General features: G+C 45.9%; 1 protein-coding gene across 1 annotated transcript in view; it reads right to left on the bottom strand.

The window, feature by feature from the left end:
* Nucleotides 1-367: 367 nt before the first annotated feature.
* LOC134354614 (SH3KBP1-binding protein 1-like) overlaps nt 368-23,578 on the bottom strand; it is a 59,322-nt gene continuing 36,111 nt past the window's right edge. Inside the window, exons 11-18 of the mRNA XM_063063621.1 lie at nt 20,121-20,208; nt 18,907-19,023; nt 17,278-17,448; nt 14,566-14,721; nt 14,312-14,408; nt 9,095-9,279; nt 8,524-8,656; nt 368-4,847 (exon numbers count right to left, since the gene is read on the bottom strand). Of these exons, the coding sequence (XP_062919691.1) occupies nt 4,304-4,847; nt 8,524-8,656; nt 9,095-9,279; nt 14,312-14,408; nt 14,566-14,721; nt 17,278-17,448; nt 18,907-19,023; nt 20,121-20,208 (1,491 nt within the window). The 3' untranslated portion in view covers nt 368-4,303. The remainder of the gene's footprint in view (nt 4,848-8,523; nt 8,657-9,094; nt 9,280-14,311; nt 14,409-14,565; nt 14,722-17,277; nt 17,449-18,906; nt 19,024-20,120; nt 20,209-23,578) is intronic.

Consider the following 23,578-nt stretch of genomic DNA (forward strand, 5'->3'; position numbering starts at 1 on the left):
GACTGTACTCATCACAGGGATTTGATAACTAAGGCTTATCACTCAGGTATTTTTTTTCCATAGAATCCTATGCCTCCAGTTAACTTGAATTATCATGGTCAGTACCATCTGTACTGATTACCATTGGAAGTGTGTAAGGGATTGTCTCTTTTTGCCTTATAACAGGTGTGCACTGTCTTATATCAATTTATTAGGCCACCAAGACTTTGGTTCAAGGATGCTACTTATGGGTAAGATATTACCAAATTAGTGTGATGCCCCTTACCTCATGTTGATCTGATTCCAACTTGAAGAACACACTTCACAGTGTCTTAATTGACATTTATGGTTTTACAAAAAAAATTGCTGATTCGGAATCCACTGCCAACTAATCCTAGAGATTTATTTCATCAAGCAAATCATTATCAATCACCTTGTTGATTCTACAAGAACTTCACAAACCATTAATGATCCCTGTATGTAACAACCTCTATTTGAATTACTCCCAAACATTGTGGTGCCGCTAACATTGCGGCCTCTCTCCCAGCTGAGCTCAATCACTCTTATGCTCGGTTCAATGTCGCTAACTCTGAGCCTCCGAGGAAAGCCACCGCTACAACCTGCAACCTGGTCATCTCTGAGGCTGAAGCACGCAGGTGTTTCCAACGAGTGGACAGTCGCAAGGCTGCGGGACCGGACGAGTACTCAGGATGTGCACAGCACAACTGGCAGGTGTGTTTACTGACAGTTTTTAATCTCTCCCTCTTCCAGTGTAGAGTGCCCTCCTGCTTCAAGTTATCCACCATTGTCCCTGTACCAAAAAAGACCAAGGCAACATGCCTGAACGACTGGCATCCTGTCACACTCATCTCAAAAATAAGCAAATGCATTGAGAGGCTGGTCAAGGATTACATCTGCAGCTTGCTACCACGTAAACTGGATGTTCTACAATTTGCCTACCAATACAACCGATCGACAGACGACACAATAGCCACTGCTCTATATACTGTCCTTACACATTTGCAGAAGAAGGATGCTTAAGTGAGAATTCTGTTCTTGGACTACAGTGCAGCATTCAACACAATAGTTCCATCCAGACTCTACAAGAACCTCGGCCTTGACCTTGCCTTGTACAGCTGGATCCTGGACTTCCTGCCAGATCGCCAGCAGGTGGTAAGAGTGCGCTCCCTCCACCCCTCTGACTCTCAGAACAGGAGCCCCTCAGAGCTGTGTACTGAGTCCCCTCCTTTACTCCCTATATACCCATGACTGTGTCGCCACCCATAGCTCTAATCTGCTAATTAAATTTGCCGAAGACACTACATTGGCCTTATCTCAAACAATAACGAGGAGACCTACAGGGAAGACATCATCTCTCTGACGCAATGGTGTCAAGAAAACAACTTCTCCCTCAATGTCGTAAAAACAAAGGAGCTAGTTGTGGATTACAGGAGGAATGGAGGCGGGCTAACCTCTATCGACATCAGTGGACCTGGGGTTGAGAGGGTAAACAGCTTTAAGTTCCTCGGCATCCACATCTCTGAGGACCTCACGTGGTCTGTACACACCAGCTGTGTGGTGAAAAAGGCACAATAGCACCTCCTTCACCTCAGATGGTTGAGGAAGCTCGGTATGGGCAGTCTGTAATATAGCCCCAGTAACATGGTCATACCTTTCTTATTTCTCAGTTCCACCCATAATGCATCACTAGTCGAGTTCTCCAGTCTGTCCAGACAGAACACTGCTGTGACATTTTCCCTGACTAGTAACACCACCTTGAATCCCTCCTGTTCTGTCGCATCTGAAACAATGGAAACTCAGAATACTGAGCTGCCAGTTCTGCCCCTCCAGCAGCCAAGTCTCACTAATGGCCACAATATCATAATTCCAGGTGCTGACTCATGCCCTGAGCTCATCCGCTTTTCCTACGATACTTCTTGCATTGAATTTCTTGCATTTCTATCGTTGGAAAAAATACTCCCTGTCTACTCTATCTATGCCTCTCGTAATCTGATAACCTATCAGCTCTTCCCCCAGCTTCTGCTGCTCTAGAAAGAACAACCCAAGCTTATACTGCCTTCTAACCAGGCAGCATCCTGGTAAACCTCTTCTTCACCCTTTGAAAAGCCTCAACATCCTTCCTATAGTGGGGCGACCAGAGTAGAAGAGTAGGAAATAATGACTGAAGATCCTGAAGGTTCTCAATTAGGGTGAAGGTGGAAGGGATGTTTCGCCTTAAATCTAGAATGAAGATATGCTACATTTAAAAAGTAACACAAAACAAATGAGGCGTTTTTTTCTGCCAACTACTTTTTTTTCCCCCTATCCATACCATATGCCAATATTGTTGGCAGAATTTCAGATGGTGATGAGACGGCAAGAAGGCATGCAGGAGCGAGGTGTATCAGTGGTATTCAGCAATGAGTTGCAACACACATCAGGCCTCAGGGGGGTCAGAAGTGGAAAGAGCAATCAATTTGAAGTTCCTGGGTATCAAATCTCTGCGGACCTATCCTGGACCAAATATATTGATGCAGCTACAAAGAAAGCACAGCTTTATTTCATGAGGAGTTTTAGGAGATTTGGTATGACACCGTATACACTGACAAATTTCTACAGGTGTACCGTGCAGAGCATTCAAAGTGGCTACATCACAGTCTTGTATGGGCGTGGTGGGGTGGGGGGGGGCACTTCACAAGATCAAAAGAAGCTACAGAGAGTTGTAAACTTAGTCTGTTCCATCATGGGCACTAGCCTCCGCAGCATCCAGGACATCTTCCAGGAGCAATGCCTCAAAAAGGCAGCATCCATCAAGGACCCCCATCACTCAGGACATACCCTGCTCACAATTCACAGTTTCTCTCATGATGTATTGCATTGCACTGCTGCTGCAAAAACAGCACATTTCATGACATATGCTGGCATATTAAACCAAATTTTGATTCAGTACTAACAAGCCGAGTCCACGGGACTTTACACAAGAGAGGAGGGGAGGGAGAGTGCATATACATTCGAAGTTAGCAAGATAAAATGTGATCCAGTGTAACAGAGATCGCCATCACCAGATGTGCATCAACATTTGTAACAGAAGAAGTAAACCGAAGAACATCAGCACTAGGAACCACATCACAGAAATGAAGCAATGCATGGGTTGCACCTTTGGGTTGGACCTCGATTCTTATCTTTTAATCCTTGAGGAACCAACATGTAAATGGAAATGTAACATTAAAAGCAGGTGGAGTTTACTCCAGAAATTGTAACACAGAAATGAAGCAACTCATGTTGCACTCTGGACCTGGATTCATGTGAACTTTAACCAAAAGCAGATGGAGTTCTCAGCCATATAAATTACTGGCAACACAGACTCTCACAAAGTCACTGCAAGCAGGTCCAGAACCAGCTGGAGTTTTCCATGGATCCTCAGATCACTGATGTAGGGGCCAATTCATCCGGCCTCTCCCAAACCCACACATCCCCGATCTGGGGGCCGGTTCAGTTGGACTTCCCCAGACCCACAAATCCCTGATGTGGAGGCCAGTTCATCCGGACTCTCCCAGACCCGCAGAGCCCTGATCTGGGGGCCAGTTCGGTTGGACTTCCCCAGACCCACACATCCCCGATCTGGGGGCCAGTTCAGTTGGACTTCCTTTGATCCACAGATCACTGACGTGGGGGCCAGTTTATCCGCACTCTCCCAGACCCACAGATTCCTGATGTGGGGGCGAGTTCAGTTGGACTTCCCCAGATCCACAGATCCCTGATGTGGGGGCCAGTTTAACCAGACTCTCCCAGACCCATAGAGCCCTGATGTGGGGGCCTGTTCAGCTGGACTTCCCCAGACCCATAGATCTCCGATGTGAGGACACGTTCAACTAGAATTTTCTATGTACCCGCAGTTCCCTGACATGGGAGCGAATTCAACCAGAATTTTCTATGGACATACAGCTCTCTGATGTGGGGCCAGTTCAGCAGTTATTTTCTGTGGATCTGCAGCTCCCTGATGTGGGAGCCAGTTCAACCAGAATTTTCCGTGGATCTGCAGCTCCCTGATGCAGGAGCCAGTTCAACTGGAATTTTCCGTGGATCTGCAGCACCCTCACGTGGCAGCCAGTTCAACTGGAATTTTATGCGGACCTGCAGCTCATTTCATCTCCAATTTGAAAGAGAAACACTTGGAGATCAGTAACAACTCATCCAAAGGTCAGGGGTCAGTACCTGCTTCAAATCACCCAACCCAAAAATCTTTCCACACCCTTCCTTGGAACTCCCAGCTGGAAAAGTCTGGCGGTCTGGATTCACATGAAATGTTGCGAGGCAGTCAGCGTTAGAATGAAGTCTCATTCATTCTGGGTCTCGAGGCAGCTGGTAATTCGGCAGGTGAGCTGAGGGAATTTGCTACTGGCTGGGCTTCCTGTCCGGCGGGACTGGCTTGCATGGGTCTTGATCCCGGTATTGAGTTGGATTCAGACAGGGTTCTATTTATCACCGAAGTTCTTCTGTCCGACTCACAGCTGAGCCGGCGCAGATCCACAGCACTAAATTCGTTGGAACGTGCCAACTCCTGGCAACGCTCCACAAAGCTGCCCCTCTGCCCCAACTTGCTCTCACCCTCAGATGTGGTCAAATTGTCTGCCTGGTGCTGAAAACGCCGTAGCCTCGCTTCACCAACAGGTTTCAGCATTTGAGCATTTCCCGAGCTAACGAGGTCACTTTTCTCCAGTGACGTTCGAGTAGCAATGGACGACTGCAGGCTATTCAAACTGGGAGATCCCTCGCGCTGTCTGGTCAGGCTGGGACTATCCACTCGCGGTCCTCCTGTCCCACTCCGCAGCAGCCTCTCCCGGAACCCATCGGACGTCAGAAATTGGCTGTTTCAAGAGAGAAAAAAGGAAAAATAATCTGCAGGAAAAGCCTTCATCTGTCATGAAAACATCAAGCGAGCACAAAACACGACCAGCAAACAGTCTCACTAACGTTGGCTGAAATTCAACAAAACATGGTGGAGTCACAAGGTCACCTGTGCTGCAACAGTGGCTCCTTCAGAATAAATCAGCTCTCTTCAGGTCAAGCCAAGGCAACTTTATAAACTCTGGTTAGGCCACGTCTGGAATATTGCAAACAATAATGGTCGCCCCACTATAGGAAGGATGTTGAGGCGTTGGAGAGGGTGCAGAGAGGTTTACCAGGATGCTGCCTGGCTTAGGGGGCGAGTGCTATCACAAGATAACACGTGCAAGCTTGGGTTGTTCTCTTTGGAGTGGAAGAGGCTGAGGGAAGACCGACTGGAGATTTGTAAGATTGTGGGAGTTTCTTTTTTTCTCCAGGGATGAAATGGCTAATACCAGAGTGCATACATTGAAGGTGAGAGGGAGTAGGGTCAAAGGGGATGTGAGGGGAAAGTTTTTTTTACTCAGAGAGTGGTGGATGCCTGGAATGCACTGCGTTGTACAGTGGTAGAGGCAAATATATTAGAGGCATTTAAGAGACATTTAGATGGACACATGAATATGAGGAAGATGGAGGGATATGGACATGATGTAGTAAGGAGGGATTAGTTTTTGGGGGTTTTTAGACTTACTTTTTAGCCGGATCAATACAACTTTGAGGCCGAACGAACTGTTCTATGTTCTATCTCTAAGGCTGTGTCAGTTGGTTTATTGTCCAATGTATTGTCCTGTATGACTGTCCATCTGTGTCAGGGTTGTGGCCTTCCACGGCTCAAAGGAACAGGCATCCCAACCAGCATCAGGTCTAGACCAATCCAATGGTTTTCATCATCTCCTTTGCACTTTCCTTGTGAATTTGCTATCCTTAAAAGCAGCTTATAAAGACTCAGAGTGGTAGGGTACAGAAATGGGCCCTTTGCCCCAACCATACCAGTATCTCATCAACATGCGTCAGGACCATAGCCCTCCATACCCTTACCATCCACGTACCTATCCAAACTTCTCTTAAAAGTTGAAATTGAGCTTGCATGCATCATTTGCACTGGCAGCTCGTTCCACACTCTCACCACTCTCATGTTCCCTTTCAACTTTTCACCTTTCACTGTTAACCCATGATCTGGTTGTAGCCACACCCAACCTCAGCAGAAAAAGCCCATTTACATTTACCCTATCTATACCCCTCATAATTCTGTATATCGTTATCAAATCACCTCTCATTCTACATTCCAAGGAATGAAACATAGAAACATAGAAAACTTACAGCACAACACAGGCCCTTCAACCCACAAAGTTGTGCTGAACATGTCCCTGCCATAGAAATTACTAGGCTTACCTATAGCCCTCTAGTTTTCTAAGCTCCATGTACCTATCCGAAAGTCTCTCATCCCTATCATATCCGCCTCCACCACCGTTGCCAGCAGCCCATTCACCGCACTCACCACTCTGAGTAAAAAAACTTACCCCTGTCATCTCCTCTGTACCTACTCCCCAGCACCTTAAACCTGTGTCCTCTTGTGGCAACCATTTCAGCCCTGGGAAAAAGCCTCTGACTACCCACACGATCAATGTCTCTCATCATCTCATACACCTCTATCAGGTCACCTCTCATCCTCCGTCGCTCCAAGGAGAGAAGGCTGAGTTCACTCAACCTATTCTCATAAGGCATGCTCCCCAATCCAGGTAACATCCTTGTAAATCTCCTCTGCACCCTTTCTATCCTTCCTGTAGTGAGGCGACCAGAACTGAGCACAGTACTCCAAGTGGGGTCTGACCATGGTCCTATATAGCTGCAACATTACCTCTCGGCTCCTAAATTCAATTCCATGATTGATGAAGGCCAATACACCGTACGCCTTCTTAACCACAGAGTCAACCTGCACAGCTGCTTTGAGCATCCTATGGTCTCGGACCCCAAAGTCCCTCTGATCCTCCACACTGCTAAGTGTTTTACCATTAATACTATATTCTGCCACCATATTTGACCTACCAAAATGAACCACTTCACACTTATCTCGGTTGAACTCCATCTGCCACTTCTCAGCCCAGTTTTGCATCCTATCAATATCCCGCTGTAATCTCTGACAGCCCTCCACACTATCCACAACACCTCCAATCTTTGCGTCATCAGCAAACTTACTAACCCATCCCTCCACTTCCTCATCCAGGTCACTTATAAAAATCACGAAGAGGAAGGGTCCCAGAACAGATCCCTGAGGCCCTCCACTGGTGACCAACCTCCATGCAGAATATGACCCATCTACAACCACTCTTTGCCTTCTGTGGGCAAGCCAGTTCTGGATCCACAAAGCACTGTCCCCTTGGATCCCACTCTCCTTACTTTCTCAATAAGCCTTGCATAGGGTACCTTATCAAATGCCTTGCTAAAATCCATATACACTACATCTATGGCTCTACCTTCATCAATGTGTTTGGCCACATCCTCAAAAAATTCGATCAGGCTCGTAAGGCACGACCTGCCCTTGACAAAGACATTCTGACTATTCCTAATCGCATTATACCTTTCCAAATGCTCATAAATCCTGCCTCTCAGGATCTTCTCCATCAACTTACCAACCACTGAGGTCCTAACCTATTTAAGGTCTTTCCTTATATCTCGGGTCCTCCAGATCTGGCAACATTCTTGTAAATTTTTCTCTGTATTCTTTCAACCTTATTTACATATTTTGTTATAGAAACATAGAAAACCTACAGCCACAATACAGGCCCTTCAGCCCACAATGCTGTGCCCAACATGTACTTACTTTAGAAATTACCTAAGGTTGCCCATAGTCCTCTATTTTTCTAAGCTCCATGTACCTATCCAGGAGTCTCTTAAAAGACTCTATTGTATCCACCTCCACTACCATCGCCGGCAGCCCATTCCACGCACTCACCACGCTCTGGCAGGAGATTGGGGCTGAGAGGGAAAATGGATCAGCCATGATGAAATGGCAGAGCAGCCTCCATGGGTCAACAGGCCTAATTCTGCTCGTATGATTTATGGTCTATCTATGCACATCATGTTTGCGTACACTAAGTCCACATATACTTTGCCTATTCAAGTGCTCGTCTAAAGACCTCTTCAATGTAATGATTGCTTCTGCCTGCACCACCTCCTCTGGCAAGATGTTTCAGTTTTCAACCATGCTCTGTGTAAAAAAACTTATTCCAAAGATAAATTTCCTACCCCTCACCTTTGCTGTTGATATCCTAACCATGGGAAAAACATTTGGACTGTCTACCCCATCTATGCCTAAAATAATTTTATATATTATAAAGCCTCCTTTGTTCTGGAAAAAAAATAAACACAGCACGGAGAAAATTTATAAGGACGTTGCCAGGTTTGGAGGTGATATGTTAAACCTGATTCAGATTCTCAAATTTTTAGCTGATCTGTATCCCACTGTAGCCTCGGACAATCGATCACATCGTCAGTTTTTCCACGATCCAAAAAATTAATTTTACCTTCTACATTCACAACAGATCATGTAATCTTTCACAGTTTCAGAAGTAGCATTTTGAAGTGACTACTGAAGATCAGCTCTACCAATTCATGCACAGTTGGTGTCAGATTAGAACTTAGGTTTAGACCAATTACCTGGATGACGACAGGTGGAGGGTAGAGGGCTGGGTGACCGACTGCGCAGGGCTGACATCAGGAGTTCGGGCCAGCGTCAAGTCACACTGTTCAAGTTGCTCCAGGAGCTCCTGTTGCGTGGGGCCCCCGGACTCTGCGTTGGGAAATAATTCAGAGTTTAATGTTCTCCCATGCACATCCTGCCAACACTAACACTGTAAACCCAGTGTCATACATCTCTGCACAGAAGGCACACCACACCAATGCAACCCCAGTGTCATATGTCTCTGAACAAATGCATGTCACACCAATGCAACCCCAGTGTCATATGTCTCTGAACAAATGCATGTCACACCATTGCAACCCTAGTGTTGTATGGTACTGCACAGAAGGCACACCGCACCAGTGCAACCTCAGCCACTACCGTGATGACTGGGCACAACAGGACTGAGAAAGTAAGAGGGGACACAAGAAAGAGGTGGCGAGTTCAGGCAGCACAGGGAGTGAGGCGAGGAGAGGTGTGCAACCAGGGTCTTTAAACCAAACCGCTTTGCCCGTTTACCCCCCTTCCTCCTCCCGAGAGCCACTTTACCTGCACTTGCTGCTTTGCCGACGGCCTCTATTGCAGTTGTGAGGTCCCACATCTGAATGCTGCCATTGGAGTGCCCCGTGAACAGGTATCGTCTGGTCCGTGAGCTGATGCGGCTCGAACCCTCACATTCGTGGACAGTGAAAGCTGTGATGCCAAGTCCATCCACTGAACGGATCTCACAGACCCTGTGGGAAGTTGGGAAAGTATAAGGCTTGTCCATTGAATGACATTGCAAGGATTTTTTTCCCCACGAATCTCCCCAGGACTTTCCGAATCCCTCTCTGTTTGTCAGAAAGGCTGCAATTCCACAAACACGTTCGCCAAAATTGTGCCCATACCCATTTTCAGTAAAATCAAACATAAAAACAAAATGGTGGAAATAACTGACAAGAAACCAGCATCTGTGTGGAGAGAACAGTAAACAGAGAGGACACAGCATTCAAATAAATGGACGTCCATATACTACGGATGTGATGAGGAATTTCTTTAGACACAGAGTGGTGAATCTGTGGAATTCGTTGCCACATGAGGATGTAAGGCCAAGTCATTGGGTATATTTAAGGCAGAGATTGATAGATTCTTGATTAGTCAGGGCATGAAAGGTTACTGGGAGTAGACAGGAGATTGGGGCTGAGAGGGAAATGGATCAGCAATGATGAAATGGCAGAGCAGACTCGATGGGCCAAATGGCCTAATTCTGCTCCTATATCTTATGGTCTTAAAATTGGGAAAGAGAAAGAGAGGAAATAAGTTTGTTTTAAGTTAGAGACTGGACGAGGAAAGATATGGGTAAAATGAAAGGAATTTCTCTGATAGGCTGGGGCCAAATTACAATACAATAGTTGAAATTATATCTGGTACTCTACTTAGTGGACTGAAAAAGTCAACACTTCAAAGTTCAAAGTCAAATTTACTATCAAAGTACATTTATGTCAACCTGAGAGTTATTTTCTTGTGGGGATACTCAACAAATCTATAGAATAGTAACTAGAGTGGGTGCAATGAAAGATCAACCAGAGTGCAGAAGACAACAAACTGTGCAAATACAAATATAAATAAATAGCAATAAATCACGAGAACCGAGATAATGAGATAAAGGGTCCTTAAAGTGAGATAATTGGTTTTGGGAACATTTTAATGATTGGGCAAATGAACGTACTTAACCCCTAGAGGCCTGTGACTAGTGGTGTGCCACAGAGAACAGTGCTGGGCCCTTTGTCGTTTGCTATCCATATATCAATGATCTGGATGATAATGTGGTTAACTGGATCAACAAATTTGTAGATGACACCAAGACTGGGGGGGGGGGGGGGTTTAGTGAACGGTGAGGAAAGCTATCATGGTTTGCAGAGGGATCTGCATCAGCTGGAAAAATGGGCTGAGAAATGGCAGAAGGAATTTAATGCAGACAAGTGCGATGTTTTGCACTTCAGTAGGACCAACCAGGGTAGGTCTTACAGAATGAACTGAGGAGTGTGGTAGAACAAAGGGATCTGGAAACACAGGTACTCAATTTGTTGAAAGTAGAGTCCCAGGTAGATAGGGTTGTAAAGAAAGCTTTTGGCAGATTGGCCTTCATACATCAATTTATTGTGTACAGGAGATGGGATGTTATGTTGAAGTTGTACAAGATATTGGTGAGGACTAATTTGGTGTGCAGTTTTGGTCACCTACCTACAGGGAAGATGTAAATAAGGTTGAAAGAGTACAGAGAACATTTACAAGGATGTTTGCCAGGACTAGAGAACCTGAATGAAAAGGAAAGATTGAGTAAGTCAGGACTATATCCCTTGGAGTGTAGAAGATTGACAGGAGATTTGATAGAGGTATACAAAGTTATGAGGGGTATAATTAGGGCAAATGCAAGCAAGCTTTTTCCACTGGGATTGGGTGGGACTGCAGCCAGGCATCATGGGTTAAAGGTGAAAGGTGAAAAGTTTAAGAGGAACATGAGGGGAAACTTCTTCACAAGAGAGCGGTGAGAGTGTGGAACGAGCTGCCAGTGCAAGTGGTGCACGCGACCTTGATTTCAACGTTTAAGGGAAGTTTGGAAAGGTACACGGATAATAGGGATATGGAGGGCCATGGTCGTGGTGCAGGTCGATGGGAGTAAGCAGTTTCAAAGGTTTCATCTTGGACTAGATGGGCTGAAGGGCCTGTTTCTGTGCTGTACTTCTCCATGACTATTACCCTATGACTAAGATCCCCAAGGATCAGAAAATAAACAGACCCATCAGCCTTATTGTCTGTTCTGATGAAGAATTCTCCAACAGCAATGTTAACTGCTTCTACAGATTCTGTCTGACCCAAGTGTTTCCAGTGTCTTCTGTTTTACAGGGGTTTAGTGCCATGGACCAATACCATGAAGCAAGGGGTCCATGGACCCCAGGTCGCAAATCCCTGGTCTATGGTAAAGATGAGTCTATAGTTGGGGGCAGAATGCAGCAAGTTGCTCAGTGGAGGACAGACACTTCCCCTCTGTTGAGGCAATGGAAATATGACATGACAGAAGGAAAATAGGACAGTCAGATGAATTGAACTCCAGATCCAGCACCATTTCAGAACCCAGGTCCTAGGCCCTGGACCAATGTCAGCTGCTCTTTTGCCAACACCAAGAGCAAAACGCAATGGATCTCTCTCATCTAACCCAAAACAATTGGTGGTGTCACTCATCCACTCAAACACTAGTATTCCTCACACATCCAACGCTTCAATGATCCCACCATCCCACAATCAAACTGGGATCACAAGACACTGGAGCAAAATTAGGCTATTCAGCCCATTGAGTCTGCTCCACCATTTCTCCATGGTTGATCCATTTCCCTCTCAGCCCCAATCTCCTGCTTTCTCCCCTAACCCATCACACCCTGACTAATCACGAATCCAGCAATCTCCACCTTAAGTACATTCAATGACTTGGCCTCCACAGCCATTTGTGGAAACAAATTCCAGAAATTCATTGCCCTCTGGCTGAAGAAATTCCTCCTCATCTCTGTTTTAAATAGATGTGCCTCTATCTGAGGTTGTGTCCTCTGGTCTGAGACTCCCCCACTATAAGAAATGAAGCATCCTCTCCACATCCACTCTTTTGAGGTACTTCAACATTCGATAGGTTTCAATGAGATCGTCAACTAATTTTTCTGAATTCCAGTGAGTATCAGCCCAGAACCATCAAATGCTCCTCATGCGATAAGTCTCTCAATCCTGGAATCATTTTTGTGAACCTCCTTTAAACCCTCTTCAATGTTAGCAAGCCTTTTCTTAAATAAACGCAAAGTAATCTGCAGGTGCTGAGGTCAAAACGACACTCACAACACGCTGGAGGAACTCAGCAGGTCGGGCAGCATCCATGGAAACGATCAATCAACGTTTCGGGCCGGAACCCTTCGTCAGGACTGAAGAGGGAAGGGGCAGAGGTGCGGGGAGGGTGGGAAGGAGAAGGCTGGTAGGTTCCAGGTGAAAAACCAGTATGGGGAGGGGAAGCAGGGAGGTGATAGGCAGGAAAAGTGAAGAAAGGTTCCTCCTTCACCTTTCCTGCCTGTCACCTCCCTGCTCCCCCTCCCCCATCCCTTTATCTTTCCCCTTACTGGTTTTTCACCTGGAACCTACCAGCCTTCTCCTCCCCACGCTCCCCCCACCTTCTTTATAGGGCCTCTGCCCCTTCCCTTTTCAGTCCTGACAAAGGGTTCCGGCCCGAAACGTTGACTGATCGTTTCCACGGATGCTGCCCGACCTGCTGAGTTCCTCCAGCGTGTTGTGAGTGTTGCTTTTCTTAAATAAGGAGCCCAAAACTGCTCACAGTTCTCCAAGTGATGCCTCACCAGTGACTCATAAAGCCTCAGCATTAGATCCTTGCTTTTATATTCTAATCTTCTCAAAATGAATGCTAACATTGCATTTGCCTTCACCACCACTGACTCAACCTGCAAATTAACCTTGAGGAAATCCTGCACAATGACTCCCAAGTACCTTTGCACCTCATATTTTTGAATTCTCTCTCCAATCCTTCTACCAAAGTGCATGACCATAAACTACACTTCCCAACTCTATTCCATCTGCCATTTGTTTGCCCATTCCCCTAATCCAAGTCCTCTGTGGCCTTCCTCAGCACCACCTGCCCTTTCACTTATCTTCGTATCATCCACAAACCCACCAACTCCTGTTACCATCAGCTCCCCTGAAGTGCGGTGCCACTCTGCCTCAGCTCAATCGTCACTAAAACCCACGCTTACACCTCGCTTCATCTCCAGATTCGGCTATTTCAATATCCTGCTGGGTGGCCCGACTCATTCAAACTCGCACAAATCATCCAAAACGCAGTTTCTTTTGTACCTGTCACATCAAGTTCCATTTTGTAATCATCCTCCAGCCTATATCAGCTCCTTCTCTCACAAGCTTCCTATCCTTTCACCTTCTCAGCACCCCCTAACACATCTCCAAATATAATCCTTCTATCATTAGCTGCCTTTCCTGGGAGATTCCAAATCTAAGCACCTCTCATTCAACTTCAAAACTTCTGAAGGTTTCAGGAAGTTCAAAGTACGTGTGTCACCATATACAACCCCGAGATTCACTTTCCTCCAGCATAATCTATAGAATAGTAACTATAACAGGATCAATGAAAGATCAACCAGAGTGCAGAAGACAACAAAACGTGCAAATACAAAGATAAATAAATAGCAATAAATAATGAGAACATGAGATAATGAGATACAGGGTCCTTAGCGTGAGATCATTGGTTTGGGAAACATCTCAATGGATGGGGATGTGAGTGTGGTTACCCCTTTTGTTCAAGAGCCTTATAGTTGAGGGGTAGTAACTGTTCTTTAACCTGGTGGTGAGAGCCTTGAGGTTCTTGTACCTTCCACCTGATGGCAGCAGTGAGAAAAGAGCATAGTCTGTGTGGTGGGTTTCTGATGATGGATGCTGCTTTCCTACGACAGTGTTTCATGTAGATATGCTCAGTGGTTGGGAGGGGTTTACTTGTGATGTACTGGGTCAAATCCACTACCTTTTTGTAGGATTTTCCAATCAAAGGCTTTGGTGTTTCCATACCAGACCGTGATGCAACCAGTCAATACACTCTCCACTACACAACTATAGAAGCTTGTCAAAGTTTTATATGTCATGCCAAATGCTGTGGGGTGGGGGACAGGCACACAGTCAAAACAAAGCCAGACACCTTGAATCTGGATGACTGGCCAATCCAGGACTCACCTCCTACCAGTTGAGGACAAACGCACGAAGAGCTGATTGGTGTCTGGGACAACCTTCTGAATAAAAACCTGCTCCTCATCCCGATCTCCAAATGGGCCTAGAAAAGAGTAAAATCAAGAGGAAGTGGAGTGGACCAGAAGTGAAGTGGGAGTGAGGATGGATGGAGTGGAGGAAGAGGCGGAACGGAAATGGATGGTGGACGGACAAGTGAGGGGGTAGGGATGGAATGCACCATTCATCATCAGGGATCTCACCAATGTCCAGTCCTGCCGAGCATCCTCCATGGCCATCCAAGTCTTCCAGGGAGAGTATTTTGAAGGAAGCAAGTGGAGTAGATCCTGGCTGGGTGGAGATCATTCCCCGGAACCTGGTCACAGTCCACGTTCGGACATGATTGTTATCAGCACACACTGTGTAAAAGACACAATTGGGAGCTGATTCTACTAATTCGCTTGGTGAATTCCCCCTCTCTCCACTCCTGTAAGGCTTCCGCTCCAGCATTTAGACCATAAGATACAGGAGCAGGATTAGGCCATTTGGCCCATCGAGTCTACTCTGCCATGTCATAATGGCTGATCCATTCTCCCTCTCAGCTCCAATCTTCTACCTTCTACCCGTATCCTTTCATGCCCTGACTAAACAAGAATCTATCAACCTCTGCCTTAAATGTACCTAATGACTTGGCCAACACAGCTGCCTGTGGCAACAAATTCCACAGATTCACCACTCTCTGGCTAAAGAAATTCCTCCTCATCTCCATTCTAAATGGACACCCCTCTATTCCGAAGCTGTGTCCTCTGACCTTAGACTCCCCTCTATAGGAAACATGCTCTCCACATCCCCTCTATCAAGACCTTTCAACCACTGATAGATTTCAATGAGATCCCCCCTCATTCTTCTGAATTCCAGTGAGTACAGGCCTAGAGCCATCAAATCCCCCTCAAATGACAAGCCTTTCAATCCCAGAATCATTTTCATGAACCTCCTTTGAACCCTCTCTGATGTCAGCACACCTTCTCTTAGATATGGAGCCCAAAACTGCTCACATTATTCCAAATGAGGCCTCACCAGTGCTTCATAAAGCCTCAACTTTATATCCTTGTAACATATACGTACTTTGATAATAAATTTATTTTGAACTTCGAAAATTGATTTCTTCATCCAACAGGAAAAGCAATAACTACTAATCCTGGGTCACTTCACATATCCCTCCACAAACCTGGCTGGGTGCTTTCTTGCTCGAGGCACCCTTGTGTATCAGGCCGAGTTTGATGAGCTTTTAGGCTGACATGCTTCCCCAAGCATCAGTGCATCTTGGAACAATGCATTGGTCCAAGACTCCCCCACCATCAGAAACATCCTCTCCACACACACACTCTGTCAATGCCTTTCAACTAGGCAAGAACCACATGCAGATGGTCAAAGATGACCACTGAACGTTAAACCAATCAGTTCTCTTCCACCCCAGCCAGGCACTAGGCTCCTCAGGGCTAATTCCTTCTCTGGCAGCAGAGAAGGAGATGAGGGACAGTGGACCTTGAGAGACCAGGCAACTGCTCCAGTTTAGGATTAAAGTCCAACCAGCTGCGTGGACCTTGGGATCGCCTCACTCTTTTTCCAGCCCTCACTCTACGGAAGCTGCAATGATGTGTTTCCGAAAATAAATGAGAATAACCAAATGGTACACAAAAACAGTAGGCCACTTGTGCCACTATTCTCTTCATGTGCCAGTTCACCATAACCCTCCATTCCTTCATCCTCCACATATTTGTCCATCTTCACCAGTGATCTGGCCTCCACCAGACTCAGGGACAGAGAATTCCAAAGATCCACCACTTTGAGAAATCTTTACACATCTCAGTTTTAAATGATTGGCTCCTTATTTTGTCTTCAAGGGGTGATGCTTCAAAAAGACGGCGTCCATCATTAAGGATCCCCATCACCCAGGTCATGCCTTGTCGTCATTGCTACCATCAGGAAGGAGGTACAGGAACCTGAAGGCACACACTCAATGATTCAGGAACAGCTTCTTCCACTCTGCCATCTGATTTCTGAATGAACATTGAACCTATGAACATTACCACACTACTTTTTTTCTTTCTAATTGTGCACTACTTACTTAACATAACTAAATATATAACTTAACTAAATACAACTACCCTGTGAAGCCCCTTAAGAGCTTAGGTTGAGTCAGTGGTGAGGAAGGCAAATGCAATGTTAGCATTCGTTTGCTGAAGACTCAAAATATAAAAGCAAGGATATAACATTGAGGCTTTCTAAAACACTGGTGAGGCCTCACTTGGAGTATTGTGAGCAGTTTTGGGCCCCTTATCTTAGAAAGGATATGCTGAAACTGGAGAAGGTTCAAAGAAGGTTCACAAAAATGATTCCAGGATTGAATGGCTTGTCATATGAAGAGTGTTCGATGGTTCTGGGCTTGTACTTATGAATGAGGGGTGACCTCATTGAAACCTACTGAATGTTGAAAGGCCTCGATAGAGTGGATGTGGAGAGGATGTTTCCTACAGTGGGGGAGCCTAAGACCAGAATCGAGGGATATCCATTTAGAACAGAGATGAAGAGGAATTTCTTTAGCCAGAGAGTGGTGAATCTGTGGAATCAGTTGCCATAGATGGTTATGGAGGTCAAGTCACTATGTATATTTAAGGAAGAGGTTGTTAGATCAGGGCATGAAGGGATATGGCGAGAAGAAAGTAGATTGGGGTTGAGAGGGAAAATGGATTAACAATGATGAAATGGCAGAGCGGACTTGATAGGCCAAATGGCCTAATTCTGCTCCTGTATCTTACTTACGTTCTTAAAATCTTGTCTATCTGAATGAAGTAACCCTCAGTTCTTCTAAACTCACAGCAATACAAACCCAAAGCACCCACACTGCCATGATACGTCAATTCAGGAATCAAAGCACGAGAAGAAGATCTAACAAGGAGAGACAAACTCCCTACCTGAAATGAGATTACGTTCGGACAGTCGAATCTTGGTGATGGGGCTTCGGTGGACACTGAATGTCTGAAAGAGCTGAGGTCCTGATCCCACCGTCTCGGGATGCTGAACAATCACTCGCACCATGCCAGAGCTGGTCCCGTACGCAATCTCAATCCAGTTCCCACTGTCGCCTGTCACAGAGACCACAGCAAAGAGGCATTCAGCCCTAATGTATAAATAACCTGAAGTATTATTTACATAACAAATACTTGAAGCAGCAAAGTGTCCCGTGGAACTTTACAGAGCTGCTACCAGAAACTATCAGTCCTCAAAGTGAGATATCAAAAAAGCAAAAGCTGGATCCAAGGAGCAGATACTACCTAAGGCAAGACAAAGTGCTTTTATTATCAAAATCACAACCGTTCAATTGAATATCAGAGAATGTATGCAGTATACAACCTGAATTCCTTACTCTTCACAGACACCAATGAAACAGAGAGATAAAAACCCAAAGAATGAATGACAGAAAATGTTAGAACCCCACGGTCACCCCACACACAAGCAGCAGAAAAAATATCAGCCCTCCCCCTGCTTGCTCCAGCAAAATTATCCCCCCCACCCACCATGCAAGCAATAGCAAAGCCCCCTCGAGACCATCTAAACCTACTGTCCACCCCAACACTTTGACATCTCAAACAGGCCCTCTCTCTCACTAGCGAGGGAGAGATATCACCCCTGCCCCACAGCGAGAGGGGAGAGCAACAGCTCGCTGTTTCGATGTTACAATCTGCCCTATCGTTTGCCCGAGCCCCCGCCTCGAAGACCCGCAGAACCTGACTCACCATCACATAAACATCATGGAACCAGTTCAAGGAAAACCTCAAACATCTAACCCGTGAAAAAAAGGATAAAATTGCACAGACAGCAAAAGCTAGCAAACAACAGATAGAATATCAAACCGATAGTATTAAGTTTCGTTCAGTTCGGCGCTGCTCCACTGGCCAATGCAGGCACCAAGACCACTCTTCGCCAAAGCGATCCAGTCCGCATCAATCGCCCCGATCAAACCGCTCAAAAAGAGCGAGAAAGGAAAAAAAGAGCAACTAGAGTCCAGGAACGCCTACACGAAATGTAGCAGTAAACTACAGTAATTAGGATCCAGTTCGCTGAATAACACACAAAAGATGCTGGACGAACTCAGCAGGTCAGACAGTAGCTGTGGAGAGGAATAAACAGACAATGTTCTGGGCCGAGGCTCTTCATCAGAACGGGAGTAGAATGCTAGTTTAGGGCGGTGCTGAAGGCTCCAGGACGATTACCACACCTGTGCTGAACTGAGACTGAGGCTGGGGGCCTGCTTCGGCCTACATGTCTATGGACTCACTTTAACGTTCTAAATGCTATTTGCTTACTTTTACTGTTTGCACGATTTGCGGTCTTTTTTTCTCTCTGCACATTGGGCGTTTGTCAGATTTTTTTAAAATAGGTTCTTCTGTGTTTCTCGTTTTGTGGCTGCCTATAAGTAGACAAATCTCAAGGCTGTGTAATGTAAACATACTTTGATCATAAAAGTACTTTGATCCAATTAAAATTGGAGTTGAACTGGACTTTAATGACTTTAAGTAGCAGCAGCACGGATCTGGACTTACTGGTCTTTGGGGTGAGATAGACGCTCAGTGCAGTAATGGCATCTTCAGATGGATCACAGTAAAGTTCTGTAACAAGCAAATCGTTGTCTTTAATCCGCAGAGGAAACTTCTGGACATCTGGAAAATCAAGCAACATAAACAGAATTCCAAAGATTAGAAAAAGTCGCCACAGAGGCTTCACCAGTTCACCTTAGCGTCTCCTATTTCCTCTGCTAAAAATATTGGTTCTGTGTCGTTTTGCAAGGTAACGCATTACAACCAGGTAGTCAATCAGAACACTGGCAATGAGGGATATGACTATTTCACTAGACAAACCTTACCCTCATCACAATTATCCAGAAATGCCATTTGTTCCAGGAAACACGGGCAGTTGACGGAAGAATCCTGCCTCATTCTCCAAACTTTCTGTACAGATAAGCTGCTCCACCTGACACACAACCCCAAACACCCCTGATTTCACCCATCCCACACTTGTGCTGTAAAAATAAGCTAACAATGAGAGAAATCTTTGGAGCCCAGGCTCACAACATCCTGAAACACCCAGCACCACAGGAGATCAGAACAGGGAATGTAAAGCATTGGGGGTGGGGTGGGCTGGGCTGATGAAAAATACTGTGTTGCCAGCTAAAAGGACTGTGGGGGGGGGGTTGGGGAGCTGTGGGACAGTTGCGGGGAGGGGTTGGGGAGCCTTGGGACAGTTGAGGGGGGTCGGGGAGCCGTGGGACAGTTGGGGGGGTGATCGGGGAGCCGTGGGACAGTGGGGGGCGGGGTCGAGGAGCTGTGGGGACAGTGGGGCGGTCGGGGAGCCGTGGGACAGTGGGGGGGGTCGGGGAGCCGTGGGACAGTGGGGGGGGGGTCGGGGAGCCGTGGGACAGTGGGGGGGGGTCAGGGAGCCGTGGAACAGTGGGGGGGGGGTCGGGGAGCCGTGGAACAGTGGGGGAGGGGAAGCGGGCAGCTGGAGAACTGTCATTTTGGAGAGCTACTCATACCATATAACTCTAGGTACATTTCCTATTGTTCTTCCGTTACATGGAATATCTTTTCTTCACCTTAACACCACCCAGAATGAAACTAATGGAGCATATACTGCATCAAATTTGATTTTTTTATGGTTAGTTTCTTCACAAATTTTCTACTAATTTCTGAGAAAGCTTGAGTAGAATTGTTTCTGTACGCGGGGTCATAACTCAGGGCGCATCCTGTGTTACACCTACCAATATAGTATATCGATCCGTTATTACAGCCGAGGATTAGCAGGGAGCCAGCAGTATCATAACTGTTTATTGGCACCACATCCTGAATCTGTGGGAGAAAAATGATTCAGAATGAGCTTTAACATCACCAGAGTAGGCTGTGAAATTTGTTGTATTTGTTGCAGCAGTGCAATGCAATACAATACATGATAAATATTGAAAACCAATTTTTAAAAAATTATATATATATAGTAATTAAATTTGTTGTGCAAAAACAGAAATAAAAAAGTAGTGAGGTAGTACTCATGGGTTCATTGCCCATTCAGAAACCGGATGGCAGAGGGGAAGAAGCTGTTCCTGAATCATTGAGTGCGGCCTTCAGGCTCCTGTACCTCCTTCCTGATGGTAACAGTGAGAAGAGGGCATGTCCTGGGTGATGGGGCTCCCTAATGATGGGAGCCTTCCTTTGAGGCACCACTCCTTGAAAGTGTCCTGGATGCTACGGAGACTGATACCCATGATGGAGCCGATTAATTTTACAACTTCAATCCAGTGTAGTACTACTCCCCCCCACAATACCAGATGGAGATGCAGCCAGTTAGAATGCCCTCCACAGTACATCTGTAGAAGTTTGAGTGTTTTGGTGACAAACCAAATCTCCCCAAACTCCTAATGAAATATAACCACTGTCTTGCTTTCTTTATCGTTGAATCAATATGTTGAGATCCTCAGAGACATTGACACCCAGGAACTTGAAACTGCTCACTTTCTCCACCTCTGCCTCCTCTCTAAGGATCGGTGTGTGTTCCCTCATCTTACCCTTTCTGAAGTCCACAATCAGCTCTTTGACCATGGCAAGCGAATGGGGGGGGGGGGGCGGGGGACACTATATAAATGCGAGCACTCCCAGACAGAAACACCAACAACTGCACATTGCGGATGTCATCTGTTACGTACACGCAACCCTGTGAAAGTATCAGCAGCAATAGAACACACCTGGAGTCTGGTTTTGCTGTTAACTATCACAATTTTATTAGTAACTACGTAATATAGTAACTTAAACCAGGTAAACCAAGAGTTAGTAGTGTTATGCATATATAGGTGTAAAAAAATAAAAGTTCCCAAACTTATTCAAGCTCAGGTGGCAAGAGTTCAGTCTTACGATGGTACGTAAGAAAGTTCAGTTCAACCCACGGAATTGAGGTGAGAGAGAAGTTTTGCAATCCAGATAAACAGGTGTCGTCAATCTTCCAGCTGTCAGCTCTGAATCCACTTTCAAGTTAGCCAAACGTAGCTTATCACAAAGGGTACCGACTTCAAGGGAAAACTACCAGCCAGGCAAGGGTAAACACACCGGTAGCCTCCACAAGGTTACCCCAATCACACAACGTGATAGCCACTTATCCAGTCCCACGACATACAAAGTAACTCCAACAGTGATTTGCCACAGTGAACTACCACACCCAGGCAAGGGTTAACACACACGTGATATTCCCTAACCAGAAGACCCACTCCTATAGATCAAACTATGTGACAATCACACATTCATATTCGCTGGAATCAAACTTACCCTTACGGGCTACTAGGAGAGAGTCTAAACAGTGACCCCTTTGTCACTAGCTTTCTTCTGTTTCAAGCCTTTCTCTCCCCTCCTCTCTGCAAGTGCTTCCAGATGCAGCAACTTATGAGAGTCACTTATCAATAATCTGGATCGATACTCAACTCACCCCTTGTGGGCTACTGAAAGTTTTAACCAGCGACTCCCCCACCCCCGTCACAGGTGTCCTTCCATGACCAATGCCACCTCAGACTCTGACTGTGAAAACGAGAGTGTCCTTGTAAAAGTCCAAACATGCTGCAGAGAAATGTAAACAAGCTGCCAGCGAAGAATGGCTCTGCCCTCTCTCTCTCTCTAGCAACGCAGTTAGCAGTAGAAGACAGCTGCTTTTCGTAATGCTGTACTCAGTCTCTCTCTCTCTTTAAAGGCATAGTCCATAACGAATGAAACTTCAGATCCCATCACACACTCACACACCTCAACTGGTGACGAAACATCTACAAGCTAATGGCCAAACATGGCGAACATGGCAACATCGGACACTTCAACCCAAGTTACCAACGTATACAAGGCCATATATTGGAGCAAATTAGGCCATTTGGCCCATCAAGTCTACTCCACCATTTCATCATGGCTGATCCAATTTTTCTCTCAGCCCTGATCACCTGCCTTCTTCCCATATCCCTCCATACTCTGACCAATCAAGAATTTATCAGCCTCTGCCTTAAATATACCCGATGACTTGGCCTCCACAACTGCCTGTGGCAAAGAATTTCACAGATTCACCACTCTCTGCCTAAAGAAATTCCTCCTCATCTCTGCTCTAAAAGGACACTACTTTATTCTGAGGCTGTCTTAGACTCTCCCACCATAGGAACCATCCTCTCCACATCCACTCTATCAAGGCATTTCAACATTCAATAGGTTTAAACAAGGTCACCCCTCATTTTTCTGAATTTTAGTGAATATAAGTCCAGAGCTATCAAACGCTTTTCATATGACAAGCCATTACTCCCTGTATACCCATGACTGTATCGTCACCCACAGCTCCAATCTGCTAATTAAATTTGCTGACGACACGACATTGATTGGCCTTATCTCAAACAATAACAAGGTAGCCTACAGGGAAGAAGTCAAACAACAGGAATTCTGCAGATGCTGGAAAATCAAGCAACACACATCAAAGTTGCTGGTGAACGCAGCAGGCCAGGCAGCATCTCTAGGAAGGGGTACATCAACGTTTCAGGCCGAGACCCTTCGTCAGGACTGATGAAGAGAAGAAGTCATCTCTCTGACACAATGGTGTCAAGAAAACAACCTCTCCCTCAATGTCGCAAAACAAAGGAGCTGGTTGTTGATTACAGGAGGAATGGAGACAGGCTAACCCCTATTGACATCAATTGATCTGGGGTTGAGAGGGTGAACAGCTTTAAGTTCCTCGGCATGCACATCACTGAGGACCTCACGTGGTCTGTACATACCAGCTGTGTGGTGAAAAAGGCACAACAACGCCACTTTCACCTCAGACTGTTGAGGAAGTTTGGGATGGGCCCCCAAATCCTAAGAACTTTCTACAGGGGCACAATTGAGAGCATCCTGACTGGCTGCATCACTGCCTGGTATGGAAACTGTACCTCCCTTAATCGCAGGACTCTGCAGAGAGTGGTGTAGACAGCCCAGCGCATCTGCAGTTGTGAACTTCCCATGATTCAGGAAATTTATAAGGACAGGTGTGTAAAAAGGGCCAGTAGGATCATTGGGGACCCAAGTCACTATTCTAGCTGCTGCCATCCAGGAAGCGGTACTGCAGCATAAAAGCCAGGGCCAACAGGCTCTGGGACAGCTTCTTCCACCAGGCTATCAGGCTGATGAACTCACACTGATTTGAGTGTATTCTATATTATATTGACTGTTCTATTTA

The sequence above is a fragment of the Mobula hypostoma genome, chromosome 12, assembly GCF_963921235.1.
Source record: "Mobula hypostoma chromosome 12, sMobHyp1.1, whole genome shotgun sequence".
NCBI classification, from domain to species: Eukaryota; Metazoa; Chordata; class Chondrichthyes; order Myliobatiformes; family Myliobatidae; genus Mobula; species Mobula hypostoma.